Source organism: Gopherus evgoodei, chromosome 23 (assembly GCF_007399415.2).
Source record: "Gopherus evgoodei ecotype Sinaloan lineage chromosome 23, rGopEvg1_v1.p, whole genome shotgun sequence".
Taxonomy (NCBI): Eukaryota; Metazoa; Chordata; order Testudines; family Testudinidae; genus Gopherus; species Gopherus evgoodei.
Window position 1 is genome coordinate 1,038,400 of NC_044344.1, and position 21,040 is coordinate 1,059,439.

Sequence of the window (21,040 nt, forward strand, 5' to 3'; positions counted from 1 at the left end):
GTCTGTTAGTTATATACTTAGTAGTATATGTAAAGGTGCATGTGTTGTATTAATCTGTTTATTTTCAAGTTCTAGAAGAAAATTGCCGCCAGTGAGCTTCCCCACTGTCTGCAATTTGGGGGGGCGTGTCATAAACAGATAGCTAAGGGTTAATGTCTCTTTCACCTGAAACACCTGACCAGAGAACCAATCAGGAAACTGGATTTTTTCAACTTGGGGTGGAGGGAATTGTGTCTCTGAGTCTTTTGTCTGCTTGCCTGCTGTCCTCTGAGCTTTGGAGAAGTAGTTCTATTTCTAGTCTTCTGTTTCTAAGTGTAAGGACAAAGAGATCAGATAGTAAGTTCTATGGTTTCTTTTCTTTGGTATTTGCATGAATGTAAGTGCTGGAAATGTTTTGATTTGTATTCTTTTTGAATAAGGCTGTTTATTCAATATTCTTTTAAGCAATTGACCCTGTGTTGTATCATCTTAATACAGAGAGAACATTTGTATTTTTTCTTTCTTTTTATATAAAGCTTTCTTTTAAGACCTGTTGGAGTTTTTCTTTACTTCAGGGAAATTAAGTCTGTACTCACCAGGGAATTGGTGGGAGGAAGAAATCAGGGGAGAGCTGTGTGTTGGATTGCTAGCCTGATTTGGCATTTCCTCTGGGTGAAGAGGAAAGTGCTTTTGTTCCAGGATTGGGAACGGAGAGGGGGACTCACTCTGCGTAGTTTCACAGAGCTTGTGTCTGTGTATCTCTCCAGGAGCACCTGGAGGGGGGAAGGGAATCAGGATTATCTCCCTTTGTTGTGAGACTCAAGGGATTTGGGTCTTGTGGTCCCCAGGGAAGGTTTTTCAGGGGGACCAGAGTGCCCCAAAACACTCTAATTTTTTGGGTGGTGGCAGCAGTACCAGGTCCAAGCTGGTAACTAAGCTTGGAGGTTTTCATGCTAACCCCCAAATTTTGGACGCTAAGGTCCAGAATCTGGGAATAAGGTTATGTCATGGTAGAATTAAGGCCACACCTCAGTGGACCTTTAGCAGAGGTGGCAGCTGAAATGCCTAAGCAGCAAATGAATGACTATAAACTTTTTCAAACCAAGGCCAGATACAGGATGGGGATAACCCCAGATCATGCCCGTCGGCGCTTCAGAACCCAAAAGTGGAAACCAGAGGTGTCATTTCCCAAACACGCCTACTACATTGCAAAAAAACTATGAGGCCTGGTTAACAGGAAACAACATTCAAACCTTGGAAGAAGTGAACCTCCTCATACAAATGGAGCAGTTCTTGGATGGTGTTCCTGAAGACATCACACGGTACATACAAGATAGAAATCCCAAAACTATCGCTGAGGCGGGGGAGATTGGAGCCAAATGGATGGAACTGGCAGAAAGCAAAAAAGCTACTGTCAAGGGGAACGATTACCCCAGGGGGCACACAGACCATAAACCCTACAACCGAGGACAGCCAAAGACCCTCCATACCACCCAAGTAAAGCCACAGATACCCTACTCTTCAACCTCACCAGTCTCCAGTAACTCACCTCGGCCCAGTGACCCATCAGATGGAAGATGCTTTAAGTGTAATGAACCGGGACATATCAAGGCCAACTGTCCCAAGAACACCATGCGAGTGCAATTCATTACACCACCATCACACCAAAGATCCCCAGGCCCGGATGCCTCTCAAATACCCTTGGAGCGAAGGGAAAATTTGAGAGTGGGCGGAAAGAAGGTTACTGCGTGGAGAGACACGGGGGCACAAGTGTCAGCTATCCACCAATCCTTCGTTGACCCCAAATTCATCAACCCAAAGGCCAAAGTTACAATTTACCCCTTCATGTCACAAGCTGTAGACTTGCCTACAGCTCAACTGCCTGTCCAGTACAAAGGCTGGTCAGGAATGTGGACTTTTGCAGTCTATGACAATTATCCTATCCCATGCTACTGGGGGAAGACTTGGCCAACCAGGTGAGGCGGGCCAAGAGAGTGGGAATGGTTACCCGTAGCCAACCAGGCAAGCTTCCAGACCCATTCCTGTTCCTGAGCCGTCCACAGAAGCCCCGTCTGTGTTACCAGAGACCCAGACAGAGGCAGTGGACCCGGATTCCATGCCTACCACTGAAACAGCCACAGCATCTCCAGTCCCAGGCCCGGAACTGGAACAGCAACCAGCACCAGCAAGTGCAACCACATCTTCAAACTCAACGCCAGAGGGCGCCAGCAAGCCAGAACTGGCAGAAGCAAAAGACAGCCATACCCAAAAGGCTCAGCCAGAGCCTGAAATACCCTCAGGTGCACCAGCGGAGAGCGGTTCACCAGCAACGAAAACAACCCCATCACCTACATCGCTTCCAGAGGGACCAAGCCCAAGTCCACAGTCTGAGGAAGAACTGGTGACCCCAGCCTCAAGGGAACAGTTCCAGGCTGAGCAGGAAGCAGATGACAGCCTTCAGAAAGCTTGGGCGGCGGCACGGAGCACCCCACCGCCTCTCAGCTCTTCTAATCGATCCCGGTTTGTTATAGACCAAGGACTTTTATACAAGGAAATTCTTTCTGGTGGACACCGGGAAGAATGGCAGCCGCAAAAACAGTTGGTGGTTCCAACTAAGTACCGGGGGAAGCTCTTAAGCTTAGCCCATGATCATCCCAGTGGCCATGCTGGGGTGAACAGAACCAAGGACCGGTTGGGGAAGTCCTTCCACTGGGAGGGGATGGGCAAGGACGTTGCCAAGTATGTCCGGTCTTGTGAGGTATGCCAAAAAGTGGGAAAGCCTCAAGACCAGGTCAAGGCCCCTCTCCAGCCACTCCCCATAATTGAGGTCCCATTTCAGCGAGTAGCTGTGGATATTCTGGGCCCTTTCCCAAAAAAGACGCCCAGAGGAAAGCAGTACGTACTGACTTTAGTGGACTTTGCTACCCGATGGCCAGAAGCAGTAGCTCTAGGCAACACCAGGGCTAACACTGTGTGCCTGGCCCTAACAGACATCTTTGCCAGGGTAGGTTGGCCCTCTGACATCCTTACAGATTCAGGGTCTAATTTCCTGGCAGGGACCATGGAAAAACTGTGGGAAACTCATGGGGTGAATCACTTGGTTGCCACCCCGTACCACCATCAAACCAATGGCCTGGTGGAAAGGTTCAATGGAACTTTGGGGGCCATGATAAGAAAATTCATCAACGAATTCTCCAATAATTGGGACCTAGTGTTGCAGCAGTTGCTGTTTGCCTACAGGGCTGTACCACATCCCAGTTTAGGGTTTTCACCATTTGAACTTGTGTATGGTCACGAGGTTAAGGGGCCATTACAGTTGGTGAAGCAGCAATGGGAGGGGTTTACGCCTTCTCCAGGAACTAACATTCTGGACTTTGTAAGCAACCTACAAAGCACCCTCCGACACTCTTTAGCCCTTGCTAGAGAGAACCTAAAGGATGCTCAAGAAGAGCAAAAGGCCTGGTATGACAGACATGCCAGAGAACGTTCCTTCAAGGTAGGAGACCAGGTTATGGTCTTGAAGGCGCAACAGGCCCATAAGATGGAAGCATCATGGGAAGGGCCATTCACGGTCCAAGAGCGCCTGGGAGCTGTAAACTACCTCATAGCATTTCCCAATTCCTCACTAAAGCCTAAAGTGTACCATGTTAATTCTCTCAAGCCTTTCTATTCCAGAGACTTACAGGTTTGTCAGTTTACAGTCCAGGGAGATGATGCTGAGTGGCCTGACGGTGTCTACTACGACGGAAAAAAAAGACGGTGGCGTGGAAGAGGTGAACCTCTCAACCACCCTGGAACGTCTGCAGCGGCAACAAATCAAGGAGCTGTGCACTAGCTTCGCCCCATTGTTCTCAGCCACCCCAGGACGGACTGAACGAGCATACCACTCCATTGATACAGGTAATGCTCACCCAATCAGAACCCCACCCTACCGGGTGTCTCCTCATGCCCAAGCTGCTATAGAACGGGAGATCCAGAACATGCTACAGATGGGTATAATCCGCTCATCTACCAGTGCATGGGCATCTCCAGTGGTTCTGGTACCCAAACCAGATGGGGAAATACGCTTCTGCGTGGACTACCGTAAGCTAAATGCTGTAACTCGTCCGGACAACTATCCAATGCCACGTACCGATGAGCTATTGGAGAAGTTGGGACGTGCCCAGTTCATCTCTACAATAGACTTAACCAAGGGGTACTGGCAAGTACCGCTAGATGAACCTGCCAAGGAGAGGTCAGCATTCGTCACCCATACGGGGGTGTATGAATTCAATGTCCTTCCTTTCGGCCTTCGAAATGCACCCGCCACCTTCCAGAGGCTGGTAGACGGTCTACTAGCTGGACTGGGAGAATTTGCAGTTGCCTACCTCGATGATGTGGCCATTTTTTCAGACTCCTGGCCCGAACACCTACTCCACCTGGAAAAGGTCTTTGAGCGCATCAGGCAGGCAGGACTAACTGTTAAGGCCAAAAAGTGTCAAATAGGCCAAAACAGAGTGACTTACCTGGGGCACCAGGTGGGTCGAGGAACCATAAACCCCCTACAGGCCAAAGTGGATGCTATCCAAAAGTGGCCTGTCCCAAGGTCAAAGAAACAGGTCCAATCCTTCTTAGGCTTGGCCGGATACTACAGGCGATTTGTACCACACTACAGCCAAAATCGCTGCCCCATTGACCGACCTAACCAAAAAGACCCAGCCAAATGCCGTTAAGTGGACTGATGAGTGTCAAAAAGCCTTTACCCAGCTTAAGGCAACGCTCATGTCGGACCCTGTGCTCAGGGCCCCGGACTTTGACAAGCCATTCCTAGTAACCACGGATGCATCTGAGCGTGGTATAGGAGCAGTGCTCATGCAGGAAGCAACAGATCACAACTTCCATCCTGTCGTGTTTCTCAGCAAGAAACTGTCTGAGAGGGAAAGTCACTGGTCAGTCAGTGAAAAGGAATGCTATGCCATTGTGTACGCCCTGGAAAAGCTACGCCCATATGTTTGGGGACGGCGGTTCCAACTACAAACTGACCATGCTGCACTAAAGTGGCTTCATACTGCCAAGGGGAACAACAAGAAACTTCTTCGTTGGAGTTTAGCTCTCCAAGATTTTGATTTTGAAATTCAACACATCACAGGAGCTTCTAACAAAGTTGCTGATGCAATCCAGTAGTTAAAAAGTGTTCTTAAAATGTAAAAGTCTGTTAGTTATATACTTAGTAGTATATGTAAAGGTGCATGTGTTGTATTAATCTGTTTATTTTCAAGTTCTAGAAGAAAATTGCCGCCAGTGAGCTTCCCCACTGTCTGCAATTTGGGGGGCGTGTCATAAACAGATAGCTAAGGGTTAATGTCTCTTTCACCTGAAACACCTGACCAGAGAACCAATCAGGAAACTGGATTTTTTCAACTTGGGGTGGAGGGAATTGTGTCTCTGAGTCTTTTGTCTGCTTGCCTGCTGTCTCTGAGCTTTGGAGAAGTAGTTCTATTTTCTAGTCTTCTGTTTCTAAGTGTAAGGACAAAGAGATCAGATAGTAAGTTCTATGGTTTCTTTTCTTTGGTATTTGCATGAATATAAGTGCTGGAAATGTTTTGATTTGTATTCTTTTTGAATAAGGCTGTTTATTCAATATTCTTTTAAGCAATTGACCCTGTGTTGTATCATCTTAATACAGAGAGAACATTTGTATTTTTTCTTTCTTTTTATATAAAGCTTTCTTTTAAGACCTGTTGGAGTTTTTCTTTACTTCAGGGAAATTAAGTCTGTACTCACCAGGGAATTGGTGGGAGGAAGAAATCAGGGGAGAGCTGTGTGTTGGATTGCTAGCCTGATTTGGCATTTCCTCTGGGTGAAGAGGAAAGTGCTTTTGTTCCAGGATTGGGAACGGAGAGGGGGACTCACTCTGCGTAGTTTCACAGAGCTTGTGTCTGTGTATCTCTCCAGGAGCACCTGGAGGGGGGAAGGGAATCAGGATTATCTCCCTTTGTTGTGAGACTCAAGGGATTTGGGTCTTGTGGTCCCCAGGGAAGGTTTTTCAGGGGGACCAGAGTGCCCCAAAACACTCTAATTTTTTGGGTGGTGGCAGCAGTACCAGGTCCAAGCTGGTAACTAAGCTTGGAGGTTTTCATGCTAACCCCCAAATTTTGGACGCTAAGGTCCAGAATCTGGGAATAAGGTTATGTCAGGAGTCACCGGGCGATGCTCTGGAACTGCTCCCCACAAAGCCAGTTGGGACTTTGGGGAACCTCCTTTCCCTTGGAGCAGACTTGTTCAGGGCAAGAAGCTCACACAGCTTCACCTCCTGGGTCTCTCCTTGGAGCATTCAGCATCCTCTGCCCCTCCGTGCGCTTCCCACAGCGAGTCCACCCCAGCGGGGTCCTGGGGGAGCCACAGGGTCCTGCACCCCCACTTTGCAGTCAGACGTGACTCTCAGCCAGCCAGTAACACAGAGGTTTATTCGATGACAGGAACAGGGTCTAAAACAGAGCTTGTAGATACAGCGAACCGGACCCCTCGGCTGGGTCCATTCTGGGGGGCAGTGAGCCAGACCCCCAGGTCTGCCCTCCACCCTCGACCCCAGCCAGCTCCAGACTAACAACCCCTCCCAGCCCCTCCTTTCTGGTTAGCCCCTTTCCCAGGCCAGGAGGTCACCTGATCCCTTTGTCTCCAACACCTTCAGCTGGCACCTTTGCAGGGGAGGGGCCCAGGCCATCAGTTACTAGGAGACAGAGTGCCAGGCATTTAGGTGCACTGGCCCTTTGCTTTGCCAGATACTTAAGAACTGCCATGGGGACACTGAGGCACCAACACAGTATTCAGAGAAAACATTAAGAACATTCCTAGTTCATCACAGCTTCCCACAGCGAGTCCACCCAGGTGGGGTCCTGGGGAAGCCACAGGGTCCTGCACCCCCACTTTGCAGTCAGACGTGACTCTCAGCCAGCCAGTAACACAGAGGTTTATTCGATGGCAGGAACAGGGTCTAAAACAGAGTTTGTAGATACAGCGAACCGGACCCCTCGGCCAGGTCCATTTTGGGGGGCAATGAGCCAGACCCCCACGTCTGCACTTCACTCCTCGTCCCCAGCCAGCCCCAGACTAACAACCCCCTCCAGCCCCTCCTCTCTGCTCAGCCCCTTTCCCGGGCCAGGAGGTCACCTAATCTCTTTGTCTTCAACACCTTCAGCAGGCACCTTTGCAGAGGAGGGGCCCAGGCCATCAGTTGCCAGGAGACAGAGTGCCAGGCATTTAGGTGCACTGGCCCCTTCCTCTGCAGCAATCACACGCCCTTATTCCACCACCTAGATATTAAGAACTGCATAGGGGACACTGAGGCACTAACACAGTATTCAGAGAAAACATTAAGAACATTCCCAGTTCGTCACAGTCCAGTTTCCCCGGGAGAGGTGTCACCTGGCCTCCAACCCCCCTCCTGGGTTCTCAGGTTACATGCTCAGGTAACCTCCCTTTCCCAAGGCAGGCAGTCCCAGCAAAACTCCCCATCAACCTTCCCAGGTCAATACTCCCCACTCAGCATTCAAGGAACACATCAAGAACATTCCCACTTCATCACACCCACTCCCCTTCCCGAGCCAGGGAGAGAATCCAGGAGTCCCGGCTCGCAGCCCCATCCCCACTGAAACCCACTAATCCCCACTCCCCTTCCTGAGCCAGGGAGAGAACCCAGGAGTCCCGGCTCCCAGCACCCCCCTAACCACTAGACCCCACTCCCTTCCCGAGCCAGGAAGAGAACCCAGGAGTCCTGACTCCCAACCCTGCCCCCACTCAAACCTGTTGGTCCCCATTCCCCTCCCTGAGCCAGGAAGAGAACCCAGGAGTCCTGACTCCCAACCCTGCCCCCACTGAAACCCACTAGTCCCCACTCCCCTCCCTGAGCCAGGGAGAGAACCCAGGAGTCCCGGCTCCCAGCACACCCCCAACCACTAGATCCCACTCCCTTCCCGAGCCAGGAAGAGAACCCAGGAGTCCTGACTCCCAACCCTGCCCCCACTCAAACCCGTTGGTCCCCATTCCCCTCCCAGAGCCAGGGATAGAACCCAGGAGTCCTGGCTCCCAGCACCCTCCAACCACTAGACACTCTCTCTTCCTTTCCCGTTGGTGCCCAGGACTGCATGAGAAGAAACCCTTTGTCTGTTGAGCACAGATGGTGCCGCAGGGAGGGGCCGATCAGGCTTTGGCTCAGCCTCTCTGGCCTTGCGGAGCGTGAGAGCAACCAGGAGAGGGGTCAAGCAGGCAGGCATGGCGGCCATGGCTAGGACAGGCCCCAGAGGTGGCTGGCCGGGCTGGGGGCTGGCGGGCATGGTGCAGTTGGTGAAATACTCCATGTGGATCTGCAGGAAGAAGGAGTCAAGAGCAGGGCTGGGCCAGGGGCAGGACAGAGCCTCAGCCATCAGCACCGTGCAGTTGGAGAGGTCGCTGTAGGTCCTGGGGGGGGAGAGGAGGAGACGTGAGGCTGAGCCTGGCCAGGTCTGTGGGGTTTGGGGCTTCTGGGCTCAGCAGCAGCCAGCGAGGTGCCCAAACAAGCCCCCAGCCGGGCACTGACTGTGCATCCGGAAATGGCAGTGATGGGCACCACTCACCTGCAGGGTTCCCATGGTCCTCAAACTGCATGCACTGGGCACCCTGCAAAGCAGCCACTGCTGGGAGCTGAGCAGCCACCAGCCACCAGCCCGTGCCGCAGGCAGCCGATGGTGCACCTCCGCCCCGCCCCCACACGTGGGAAGCTGCAAGCAGCCAATGGTGCGCCTCACCCCCTTCCCCGCAGGCGGGACGCCGCACACAGCCAAAGATGCACCGCACACCACCCCGCCCAGGGGAGGCCACAGGCAGCTGATGATGCGCCGCACACCTCCCCGCATGAGGGACGCCGATGGTGCACTGCAAACCACCCCGCATGTGGGACACTGATGGTGCACCGCACACCTCCCCGCATGAGGGACGCCGATGGTGCACTGCAAACCACCCCGCATGTGGGACACTGATGGTGCACCGCACACCTCCCCGCACGTGGGATGCCACAGGCAGGCGATGGAGTGCCGCACACCTCTCCACATGCAGAACATCGATGGTGCGCCACACACCACCCCACATGAGGGATGCTGATGGTGCACCGCACACCTCCCCGCACACAGGACGCTGATGGTGCACCGCACACCTCCCCGCACACAGGACGCTGATGGTGTGCCGCACACCTTCCCACACACGGGACGCCGATGGAAGCCACATGCACCAGAGGCACTGCACAATGCGCCCTGCTCACAGCATACTGACAGCTGCGTGCAGGAAAACAGGCCACACGGCAGCACTGACTCATTTGAAAATCCCCTTCCCCAGCAGGATCATTACCAAGCCAGGGTGCTCGGGGTCCTGGAGCCTGTTTAAGAGCAAACCCCAGTGAGACAATGCTCTGCCCCAGCACTGCATGCACTCGGCTCCCAGCCCAGGGCGCCTCAGAAGCAAGGATCTGTCTGGGGCAGACGGGCGTCCAGACCTGCTGATCTGCTCCCACTGACACCGGCTCCTCTCCGGCGTGGCCATGACTGTGGCGTGGAAGGTGGTCCAACAGTACAGGGAGATCCACTCCAGGTAGGTGTCCCTGCAGTGGGCCGACCTGCCCTCCTCGGTAAAGGGGCCTAGGGGAAGAGATCTGCCTGTTAGTCCCCCTGGAGGAGCCGTGGCTGAGCTCTGGCACTGCCATGCCAGCCTAGCCTGCTCTACCCCAACTCCTGGCAAGGCACATGGGCTTAGGGAATGAGGGACCCCAACCCGCAGCTCCCGCCTGCATTTTCCAGCTCTTTCACTAGCTCTGTCCCCTGCAGCGCAGCTCCTGTCCTCTTCCACAGCCCAGTGGAGTCCAGCGCGTGCCCCTCGCCTCGGCCCGGCAGCATCAGAACCAGCCCCTGGCTCCCCGGAGAGGCTCTTCTGAGAGGCCCAGCTAAGACACGAGATCCCAGGGGCCTGGCCAGACACTCAGCTCCCACAGTTTGGGCTGGGCTGCGCTGGGTGGATCCAGGAAAGTGCCTTTGTCCCCTGCCTCCTAGCAGGGCCGGGGCCCAGAGAACAAGCCTCAGTGTTCGCAGGCTGCTGGCACGGTGTTGTGACACCAGGCCTGGGCCTGCCCCAAGGCTGAGCCAGTGCCCATTCACTCCAGGCACCATCGGCTGCTCTCTGGGAGCGGGGCAGGGAGCTCTGCAGGCTGGCCCAGTGTCCCCTCTCTCTGCCCAGCCCTGGTGCACCCCCTCCCCCCAGTCTGTGGTCACGCCGGAGCGAAGCGCCTGCTATGGAAACTGAAGTGTGGTGCATGGTGCCCCCGTGCAGACCCTCCCAGCCCTGTTGGGGGGATGGACACCTGGGCGTGATGGGTGCAGGCGGGCGTCACTCACCGTCCTCCTCCAAATACAGGTAATGACCTGCAAGAGCAAAGGGGAAGGATCAGTGCAGGGAGGGGGCGAGCCAGCGGGGCCTGGCCAGGATGAATCTGTCCAGCTCCCATCTCAGCTGTGTGGGCACCAGCAGCAGCGATGGGCACCATCTCCCTCCACCCCAGCCCAGGCTGTGCTACCCGCTAGTCAAGAGCTTGGGGAATCCTCCAGGATGGGACCCCAGCAGCAGGTGGTCCCCATGGAGCTGGGTGCCCTCAACACTGTGTGGGAGCTATGGGAAACAGGTTCCTGCTGGGGGGAGACCCCCAGGTGCCTGTGGTTCAGCATCCCTGACAGCGCCCAGCTCAGGGGCAGGAGTGGGGGCACCCGGGGGGGCACAGAGTGAAGGAGGGAGCTCAGGATCAGGCCCCCAGGATTGTTCCCGGGGTCCCACCTTGGGAGGCGAATACAGGGGGCTCTTACTTTCATCCTCGAGGTCTCCGTAGGTCAGCTCCCCACACCCTGCAGCAGGAGACGAGAGTGGTCACGGCAGAGCTGGGCTTGGGCCCCACAGGCCATTCTCCGCCCAGCCCTGTCGCCTGCCCAGGCTGAGATGAGCTCAGCAGGGGAGGCCCCGGCTTTGGAGGGAGACGCCGAAGGGCCGGGCTGGGCTGGGGCTTCCCCCAGGCCCTGGGAGACCTCCTCGTGGGGAGCAGGGTCCATGCGCTCAGGCAGCGCACCCCCCGTGGCTGTAGCCAGGCTGTCTGTGGGGGCCGGGCTCCGACATCTGACGGGCTGGTTCCTGAGCAGCCAGCTGGATTTTCCGGGCAGAGGAAGGTGTGCAGCAAATATCACCCTGACTCTGCTCCGAGGCCCAGGGGTGGGCAGAGCCGGGGCGTGGGTCTAGCAGGGCGGAGATGGAGACAAAGGATGGAAATGCCCAGGGACTGACCACGCCACGCGTCCCTCCCTGGCACACACCCACTCATACCCCGGGGAGGCCATTCCCATCCCCCCCAGCGCAGCCCCAGTGGCTGTCGGTGCCTTGGCTCGGGACGGGCTTACTCAGCACCAAGACAGGCCCTGGCTGGGAGCGTGAAACACTGATTGGCCCCGGGGTCTCGGACTGGCTATGAACCACCTCAGAGCTGCTTAGCAGCCGCTCTGCTCAGAGCTCCTGGGATGAGGAGGGGTCCCCAACGGGACAGCCCAGCAGAACCCAAACCCATGGGAGACGTGAGAGCCAAGAGTGCCCTGCCGGGGATGGGCAAATGGGCTGTACCCCTCCCAAAAGATAATGAGCCCTCAGGACAGGAGTCAGACCGACGCAGCCGAGCCCCCGCCCAGTCCTTGGGGGCCCTAGGGACAGGATGCAAGGAGAGCGCTTGTGTCCCCCACTTGGACCTCCCAGCTGGGCACTGAGGGTGTCAGAGGAGCTGGGCGGGGGCTGCGTGTGCGGGAGGCAGTGTCGGGCCCAGGGACGAGCCCTTAGGTTGCCTCGTCTGACTCCATAGTCTATGTCAAGAGCCTGCCTGCGGGAGACATCCCACATGGCCATGTGCTGCACGGAACCCCTGGGCCTGCGCCAGGGACCCCACTAGGCATCTGCCCCTCCAGAGCAGCAGGGAGGACTGGCGACCAGCCAGGGTGCTGGGGATGGGGAGCAGCTCCCCGAAGGGCTGGGCTCTTCATGTTGGCAAGTGCCAGGCAGCTGGACTGTCCCTGGGGGGTGCCAGCCCAGGGGACACTGCTCCCTTCAGTCCATCCCCACCAGCAGGGCCGAGCAGTAGCAGCTGCCCCGGGGCAGGGAGAAGAAACAAATGCAGCAGCTGGAGCCTGGGCAGTTTGCCAGGGTCGGCCTCTCTCTGCCCGGGCAGCATGTCAGGCCTGGCATCAGGCTCAGCATCCAACCCGCTGAGGATCAGACCACAAGGGACCTAGCAGGAGTTGCCAGGCCTGGGCTCTTTGGGAAATCTGGGCCCACAAGCAAGACCCTTACCCCACTGCAGGAGAGGGATTAGCAGCCAGTAGCAAAGGTGGTGCCGGGGCTGGACAGGCATTCTCCCCACCTGCAGGGCCAGGGCGCAGAGTTCCCCAGGAGAGGAACACCAGGGCCCTTCCCCAGATATACCTCAGCCGCTTATCGCCCCATCTAGTGCCTGGGCTCTTGAGGGCCGCCCAGCCAATGGGAGGGAAGAGGGCAGGGAAAACATCCCCTCTTCCAGCCTCCAAAGTCATCAGATAAGAGGTCAAGTGAGATCTCCAGGCTGCGGGTAACTATACAGGGAGGGAGGGAGCTGGTTCCTCTGCTTGGGATGGGGCAGGGGCCAGGGGTAGTGGCAAGGGAGCACTCCAGGGTCCGGGACTGGGGGACAGGCTGATGGCTGACTGGTGCCATGCATTTCTGGTCACCTGCTCCAATGTCTTCCTAGCTTTGCTGGATGCATTTTGCTAGGAAAACAGCCCCAGCCCCTGGAGAGCTGAGGCACTGGCTGAGGGGAGCAGAGCAGCCGTTGCCCAGGCTGTGGAGTAGCCACACAGAACAAAGACAATTGTGGGGTGAGAAACCCACCCCTGGAACATCTCCAGGTACCAAATCTGTCTCCCGCGGGAATAGGGTGACCAGATGTCCCGATTTTAGAGACAGTCCCGATTTTGGGGTCTTTTTCTTATATAGGCTCCTATTCTCCCCCCACCCCCCTTCCCAATTTTTCACACTTGCTGTCTGGTAGCCCTACGTGGGAAGACACAAAGCTGGGCTGGCCCTACTGGGATTTCAGCTGGTTGTTACATGATGTTTTGGGACCGGGTTCCTGCACTGGAGAGGGTATGGGGAGTTGTCTAGCGCCATTTGCACTGTCTCTCATCTAGGGCCCCACCCCACTCCCCAGGAGAAAGTTAGAGCAGCCTCAGGGCTCTAGCTAGTGCTCCACTCCCCTGAAATGCCCTCGGAGAGCCGCAGTGTGATGTGCTCTGGCAGTGCCCCTAACATGCCCCTTACATCAGGGCTGTGAGCAGGGGAGTGCAGATCCCATGTGCTGCAAGTGGGGAAGCCATTTCTCCCCGCTTTAACGCCCCAGGACTCTGCCAGAGTAGCATAGGAGGGCTGGAGGGCAGGTGAGAATCGGGCTCCAGGTAGTTCAAACTGATGCTTGGACCCCTCTGCCCCCCACCCCCAGCTACACACATTATACAGGGGTGCTTAATACTGCGGCGATGTGCGGCACCAGAACCTAACTGGGCTGGGCCAGGATTCTCTCCAGCTCCTGAGAGCGGGCGTCACGATAAGTCAGGGATCCTGCGGGAGGGGAGCCCACTCTCTGTTAGCAGCCAGACGTCACAATCCTGCCTGCAAGCTGCAGCCTGCAATGCCTTACAGCTATGCCCTGAGACTGCTGACTGGGCAGCTGCATGCGCCACCGAGCAGGGAGAGGGTCAGCTCAGATCAGGGTGCCCAAGAAAGGGCATGATTCCATCAGTGTCAGCATCTGGGAGTGTCTCCCCTTCCCTGTGGGAAAAATTCCAGGCAGTGCGAACAAAAGCAACAGGTAAAGCCAGGACCATCAGCAGGGCCCCGATTCACTCCAGAGGGGAAGGAAAAGTCCAAACAACACATACAAAGACGGGCGATGACAAACCAATACAGGGATAAGAGGAGGCACAGAGAGCGAGAAGACAAACAAAGGGGGCCAGAACTCCACAATGCTGAGGCAGGGTTCGCTACTGAATGGTGGCTGAGTGTGAGGAGATCCTGGGGGGAAGGTGGGGTACAGGTGCAAAGCTGTACTCTATCTAAGTGAGGGACACCAAGGAATCCACTTCCCCAGGCTCCACAGAGGCCTCTGCCGGTGCCTTGGCTTCCTCTCGGGTGTGGGATCATGCTGGGTCAGACCAATGGTCCATCCAGCGCAGTGTCCTGTCATCCAACCGTGGCCAATGCCAGGAGCCCCGGAGGGAATGAACAGAACAGGGAATCAGCAAGTGATCCATCCCCTGTCACCCATTCCCAGCCTCTGGCAAACAGGGGCCAGGGACACCATCCCTGCCCAGCCTGGCTAACAGCCATGGATGGACCTGTCCTCCAGGAAAAAACTCTAGCTCTTGTTTGCATCCCGAGCCAGACTCTTACCCGAGCCAGTTTGCTGTGCCCTTCAGCCCAGCCCAGCAGCAGGGCAGGACCGTCTCCCAGAGATAAGAGGCTTTCCCAGGGACTGTGTTCCCTGCTCGGAGCCGCACACACACACAGCGCTTCCTGTGCTCGCACCGCTTGCTGGGCCAAAGAGGAACCGTGGAGCCGTTCTTGCAAAGGTTGGTTAATCCAAGCCCCAGCCCAGCCTCCTGCTCAGCTCATGACAAAAGCCATAGCCAGCCAGTGCAGCCAGCCTGTCCCAGCCCCAGCAGCGGTTCCTTGCTTCCTGCTCTGTGCTCCCATTCATGGCAGAGGTGCTGGAGCCGCTCTGAGCCTGCACCCCACATTGGACAAGGATCCCATAGCCTCATTCTTATCTTTGAGGTTCTAACCAGCCTTGCACCTAGCCCCGGGAGGCCCTGCAAATACAATGCCGCTAATGATCTCTCCGTTTCCCTCCAGCACCCCCCCTCGCCTGCTCTCTGATCACTTGCGCTGAGAACCTGTCCACACTTGGGGATTTACTAACGGAGCTATTCTGGAATAAGGGTGTCCACACGAGGGCTCAGTCCAGAATAGCTGTTATGGTACATTTCCAAGCACAACGACCCCAAGATGAGGAGGGTGGGGGACACTGGGACTCCCTGCCCTGCACAAGAGGTTTTGTCTCAGCCCAGGGTAGCACAAAGAGCTGCTCTCACCCCACGGAATTCCCCAGAAGGCTCCACATGCATGTTGGTGCTTCCCCAGCCAGGGGATCCTGTCCAGAGGCCCCCTGGCACCACCACCAAAGCCAGGGGCACCCTTGCAGGCGGCTGCAGCTCCGATGGTTTTGGAATACAGGGGTGGCCTCTGGCTGGGAGTCACAATCCCTTTGTTTCCCTTTCAGCAGCTGTGTTTAGCTGCTTGCTCAGGCTGTGCCAACTGTTTAATCTTGAGTCAGTTCTCATTTAGATCCCTGCTGCTGGCAGAATAGGGAGCTAGGATCTGATTTATATGCAGAGCTCTCTCCCAGGAGGAACAGATGTGATAACAAGTCACTAGGCACCGGCCAGGCTGGGGGCCTCAGGAACAGCTAGAGCCTGTAGGTTTGTTTGGTTTATGGGAGGGCTCCAACCCCCTGCCCCTGCATGCTGCAGGTCTGTGAGCTAGCAGGGCTCTGGGATACATGAGAATCTTACTCCTGTCCCCAGTGAAGTCAAGGCAGAAGCTCCCATTAACTTTGGTGCAGACTGGGGAGCTGCGAGGGCATTACAGCCCGGAGCAAGGGCAGCATGAATAGTGCTGTGCCTAGTTCTCGCAGCGTGAACGTGCTAAGGGGCACAAACATTCCCCCTGTTAGCCATATCAAACTGGTCATAAGAAAAACAGGGCTTTGAAGCCAATAAAGATAAAGCAAAATATAAACAAGGGGAGATTTTTGTTGGAGATACCGTAGCACAAATAATTCCTGTTTCCCTGGGAGAGCAACATGAGCTGATGTTAATCAGCATTTGTTCAGCCCGGCTGGAAACCCAACCCCAAAGCAAACCGCGTGTAGTGTTTCTGCAATGAAAGGGAGAGGATTATTACTCTGCGTGGGGGTCAGGCTCCTCCAGGATGAAATCGTCCTGTCTGCTTGCTCAGCGCTGGCTGCTCAGGTTTCCCAGTAGGACTCTCTTAATGGCAGATTACAAAACTTGAGACAGTTCCTGACTTCCCCCGGCGAGATCCAGGTGAGAAGGGCAGTTCTGGCTACCCAGCAACTGACTGGCTGACACCCTTCCCCAGTGCCCATTTCTCTCACCTCCTAATCGGAGGGAAATTCACCCCTGGGCAGGGCCAGCACAAGGCCTTGGTACCCCCCAGACTCTCATCCCAGGCAAGGCCCAGCATGAGGCCTAGGCATGACTTATGTCCTGCTGCAGCCCTGTGGGTTAGGTTTCGGGAAAGCTTAGCATGTGTCAGGTGCATGTTGAGTGCTGAGCAGGGGCCACAGGAGTCTTGAAATACACAGATCAGTGCAACACAGGCCAGGAGTGATACTGGTACAATATCCAGCTTCTGCTGGGCAAAGGTTGCAGTTAACAAGGAGCAGAATGAGGAGTATGGAGAGGAGGAGTCGGCCTTCAGCTGCATTTAGGGTGATCAGACAGTAAATGTGAAAAATCGGGATGGGGGTGAGGGGTAATAGGAGCCTATCTAAGAAAAAGCCCCAAAATGGGGACTGTCCCGATCTGGTCAGCCTATCTGCATTCCCAGAAGCTGAGCTGTGACTCTGGCTTGACATGTGAAGGGTTGGGGTGGGAGTAAGTGGATGTGATGTGCGATTCCTTTTCCTGGCATAGTTATTACTGTGTGTGTCGGATGCTCCCAATACCCCATCTCCAGGCACGAGGGCAACATGCAGTACAGAAGCTTAGGAACAAAAACCTATCAGGAAAAGAATCCCTGACACAGCAGCCTGGCCAACCCTTCCGCCCCTCCCACACAAGCCAAAGGAAACAGATGGGCCCTTGACCATGCCTGAAAGATCAACAAACTCGGCTCTGTCAGACCCCTGGAGGAAGTGCACTCCAGAGCCAAGCCTGACAACCACCAGAACAACCTGCATCCAGCCCCCAGATTCTTGATTCTGGGGGCTGTTCGCTCGAGTGTCCTGGCTGATCTGGCTCCTAATTAGAGGAGTCTCTCAGATCACCAGAGCACAAGCCACATCGTGCTTTGTTGATGAAAGGCAGCACCTGGAAGCCAAGAGGAAGTAGGGTGACTGTGACGAACTGGGAATGTTCTTAATGTTTTCTCTGAATACTGTGTTGATGCCTCAGTGTCCCCATGGCAGTTCTTAAGTATCTGGCAGAGCAAAGGGCCAGTGCACCTAAATGCCTGACACTCTGTCTCCTAGAAACTGATGGCCTGGGCCCCCCCCCCCCCAAAGGTGCCAGCTGAAGGTGTTGGAGACAAAGGAATCAGGTGACCTCCTGGCCCGGGAAAGGGGCTGAGCAGAGAGGAGGGGCTGGAAGGGGTTGTTAGGCTGGAGCTGTCTGAGGGCAGACCTGGGGGTCTGGCTCATTGCCCCCCAGAATGGACCCGGCCGATGGGTCCGGTTCGCTGTATCTACAAGCTCTGTTTTAGACCCTGTTCCTGCCATTGAATAAACCTCTGTGTTACTGGCTGGCTGAGAGTCACGTCTGACTGCAAAGTGGGGGTGCAGGACCCTGTGACTTCCCTAGGATCCCGCCTGGGTCGGCTCGCTGTGGGAAGTGTACAGAGGGGCAGAGGATGCTGAACGCTCCAAGGAGAGACCCAGGAGGTGAAGCCGTGTGAGCTTCTTGCCCTGAACAAGTCTGCTCCAAGGGAGAGGAGGCTCCCCAAAGTCCTGCCTGGCTTGGTGGGGAGAAGATCCAGAGCATCGCCCGGTGACTCCGTGACAGTGACCAGACAGCAAGTGTGAAAAATCGGGGGTAATAAGAGCTTATATAAGAAAAAGTCTCAAAAATCAGGACTGTCCCCATAAAATCGGGACATCTGGTCATCCTCAGAGGAAGCCAGGAGGAAGTTGGTGTAATGTGCCCTCTAATGCTACCAACCAGAAGGGCAGCACACATGAGAAAGCAAGATGAGCTCCATCCTCCACAGGGGCCAGAGTGAACTCTAACAAAGGTGCATGTTGTCACTGGAGTAAATCCAAGCATTTGGTGTTACCATAACATCAGGAGACTGTCTATCTCTCACAGAGCCAGCAACCAGGAAAGGCTTTAAATGCCTTTTTGTCTCAACAAGAACTTGCTCTACAGGAATTAAAAACAAGAGCAAGTCCTTCACCTGTGAATCTTCCAGGCAGGTCATTGCCAGGCCCATAGAAACTGCCCCGCAGACTGGAAATCATTTACCGAAGTCACCCAAACCAGGGTTTCTAAAATCTAAACTATATTTCCTACGGCTCCCATTAGTTCCACAAAACCTGTCCTAGAAACCTGTCCTCTGCATGGTTTGAGGCTGGCCATACTCTATTACATCTCCAATAACTAGCTTCAAAGCCCACTAAAGCTGCAAAGTCAAGCTCTGGAAAAAATACTGCATGATCCTGTCATTAGAGGCTGTAACAGGAATCACAATGGACATGGGGCCGAGGTAAGATTGCACAAGCAATCTTGAATTCTGGCATTTCCCAATGTGTGAGTGCTCGGCTTTGCCAGCGTAACAATCTGTTAACGTACTATTTGTATGTAATTTGCAAATTAAAAAAAAAACAGAAATGTAATCATGTGGAACCTAACTGACCCCATGTGGGTCATCAGCAAGGTTGGGACTTTCAGATGGGTTACAGCAGGGAGCCAGGACTCCTGGGTTCTTTCCCCCAGTGGGGTCAGAGCTGGGACTCCTGGGTTCTATCCCCCTGGGGGTGGGGTGGGAGCCGGGACACCTGGGTTCTTTCCCCGGAGGGTGGAGTAGAGGGGGAACCGGGAAGCCTGGGTTCTAGTGGGAGCCGGGACTCCTGGGTTCTATCCTTGGGGGGTGGGAGCCGAGACGCCTGAGTTCTATCCCCGGGGAGGGGTGGGGTAGGAGCCAGGACGCCTGGGTTCTATCCTCGGGGGGTGGGAGCTGGGACGCCTGGGTTCTTTCCCCCGGGGTGTGTGGGAGCTGGGACGCCTGGGTTCTATCCCCGGGTGGGGTGGGGTAGGAGCCGGGACGCCTGGGTTCTGTCCTCGGGGGGTGGGAGCCGGGACGCCTGGGTTCTTTCCCCCGGGGGGTGGGGTGGGAGCCGGGATGCCTGGGTTCTTTCCCCCGGGGTGTGTGGGAGCCGGGATGCCTGGGTTCTATCCCCGGGGGGTGGGGGTAGGAGCTGGGACGCCTGGGTTCTATCCCCGGGTGGGGTGGGGTAGGAGCCGGGACGCCTGGGTTCTGTCCTCGGGGGGTGGGAGCCGGGACGCCTGGGTTCTTTCCCCCGGGGGGTGGGGTGGGAGCCGGGATGCCTGGGTTCTTTCCCCCGGGGTGTGTGGGAGCCGGGACGCCTGGGTTCTATCCCCGGGGGGTGGGGGTAGGAGCTGGGACGCCTGGGTTCTATCCTCGGGGGGTGGGGTGGGAGCCGGGACGCCTGGGTTCTCCCCCCCGGGGGGGGGGAGCCGGGACGCCTGGGTTCTCTCCCCGGGGGGGGGGAGCCAGGACGCCTGGGTTCTCTCCCCGGGGGGTGGGGTGGGAGCCGGGACGCCTGGGTTCTTTCCCCCGGGGGGTGGGGTGGGAGCCGGGACGCCTGGGTTCTCTCCCCCTGGGGGGGTGGGGTGGGAGCCGGGACGCCTGGGTTCTCTCCCCCGGGGGGGGGGAGCCGGGACGCCTGGGTTCTCTGCCCCGGGCCGGTATCTAGCGGGTTTTGACAGGCTCTGGGACACGCCGGGGCACTGCGGGGATCGTTTCCGATGTTTTCCAAGGCTCCTGCGTTCGCTGCAGGGGGCGCGGTCTCTCAGCTGGGCGGGGCCCTGGATTGCGGCAGTCTTGTGGGCGGGGCTTCAGGAAGTGGGCAGGGCTCTGAGCGCGGACACGCTCTGAGGGGAGGAGCCTCCTGGAAGGGGGCAGGGCATGTGAGCGGCGGGGGCGGGGCGAACTGGTTGGCGCAGGCGCAGAGCAGGCGGGGGTGCTGCGGCCTCTAGGTCACCTGAGCGCGATGGATGAGGCGTGAGTAACGGGGTCGGGGGGCTCTGGGGCTGGCCCGGTCCTGGGGGAGGGGCGTGGGCGGGGGGGCTCTGGCGCTGGTCCCCTGCTGGGGGGAGGGGCGTGGGCCGGGAGGGGCTCTGGGGCTGGCCCGGTCCTGGGGGAAGGGAGGGGCGTGGGCGGGGGGGGCTCTGGGGCTGGTCCCTTCCTGGGGGAGGGGCGTGGGCGGGGGGGGGCTCTGGGGCTGGCCCGGTCCTGGGGGAGGGGCGTGGGCGGGGGGGGCTCTGGGGCTGGTCCCCTGCTGGGGGGAGGGGCGTGGGCCGGGGGAGGCTCCAGGGCTGGTCCCCTGCTAGGGGGCGTGGGCGGGGGGGGGCTCTGGGGCTGGTCCCCTGCTGGGGGGAGGGGCGTGGGCCGGGGTGTGTGTGTCTGGGGCTGGTCCCTTCCTGGGGGGAGGGGCGTGGGCCGGGGGCGGGTGTCTGGGGCTGGCCCGGTCCTGGGGGGAGGGGTGTGGGTGGGGGGGCTCTGGGCCTGGTCCCCTGCTGGGGGGGTGTCTGGGGCTGGTCCCATCCTGGGGGGAGGGGCCTGGACCGGGGGGGTGTCTGGGGCTGGCCCGGGCCTGGGGGGGGGCATGGGCTGGGGGGTGTCTGGGGCGGGCACTCTGTGCTGGGGTCTCCTGCAGTGTGGGGAGCAGGTATATGGGTTGACCACCCTGTGGGAGAGGGGGCTGGGGAGCCCCTGGGTGTGGGGAGCATTGGGACAGGCAGGTATGTGGTGTGGGGCAGATTGGTTTGGGGTTCATCTGTGGAGTTTGTTTAAGATGTCTGTGATGTGAGGCTTGGGGTAGTGGGTTGCAGAATAGGGAGTGTCTGCAACTGAGGGGGTATTGGGAACTTGCTGAGTTGCGGGGTCAGATTGCTGCGTGCCATTGTTT

The 21,040-nt window shown here is 56.9% G+C and overlaps 2 protein-coding genes across 5 annotated transcripts in view; one reads left to right on the forward strand and one right to left on the reverse strand.

Moving 5' to 3' along the window:
• Positions 1–8,050: 8,050 nt before the first annotated feature.
• On the reverse strand, positions 8,051–14,550 carry LOC115638882 (receptor activity-modifying protein 1-like). Of its 2 annotated transcripts, none has more exons than XM_030540912.1 (5): positions 14,482–14,550; positions 10,836–10,874; positions 10,340–10,400; positions 9,482–9,623; positions 8,051–8,415 (listed from the first exon to the last, which is right to left on the reverse strand). In XM_030540912.1, the coding sequence occupies exons 2-5, from the start codon at positions 10,839–10,841 to the stop codon at positions 8,061–8,063; spliced, it is 564 nt and encodes a 187-aa protein (XP_030396772.1). In that variant the 5' UTR covers positions 10,842–10,874; positions 14,482–14,550; the 3' UTR covers positions 8,051–8,060. The 2 variants fall into 2 exon arrangements, with proteins under 2 accessions (XP_030396772.1, XP_030396771.1); XM_030540911.1 differs by lacking the exon at positions 14,482–14,550 and adding an exon at positions 12,352–12,643 and having other exon boundaries at positions 10,374–10,400.
• Positions 14,551–14,581: 31 nt separating this feature from the next.
• EZH1 (enhancer of zeste 1 polycomb repressive complex 2 subunit) overlaps positions 14,582–21,040 on the forward strand; it is a 29,098-nt gene continuing 22,639 nt past the window's right edge. For 2 of the 3 annotated variants that reach the window (XM_030540907.1, XM_030540910.1), the window contains exon 1: positions 20,065–20,133. In XM_030540907.1, the coding sequence (XP_030396767.1) occupies positions 20,123–20,133 (11 nt within the window). In that variant the 5' untranslated portion in view covers positions 20,065–20,122. Of the gene's footprint in view, positions 14,661–20,064; positions 20,134–21,040 lie in introns of those variants that run through there. The other variant, XM_030540909.1, reaches the window with a different exon arrangement.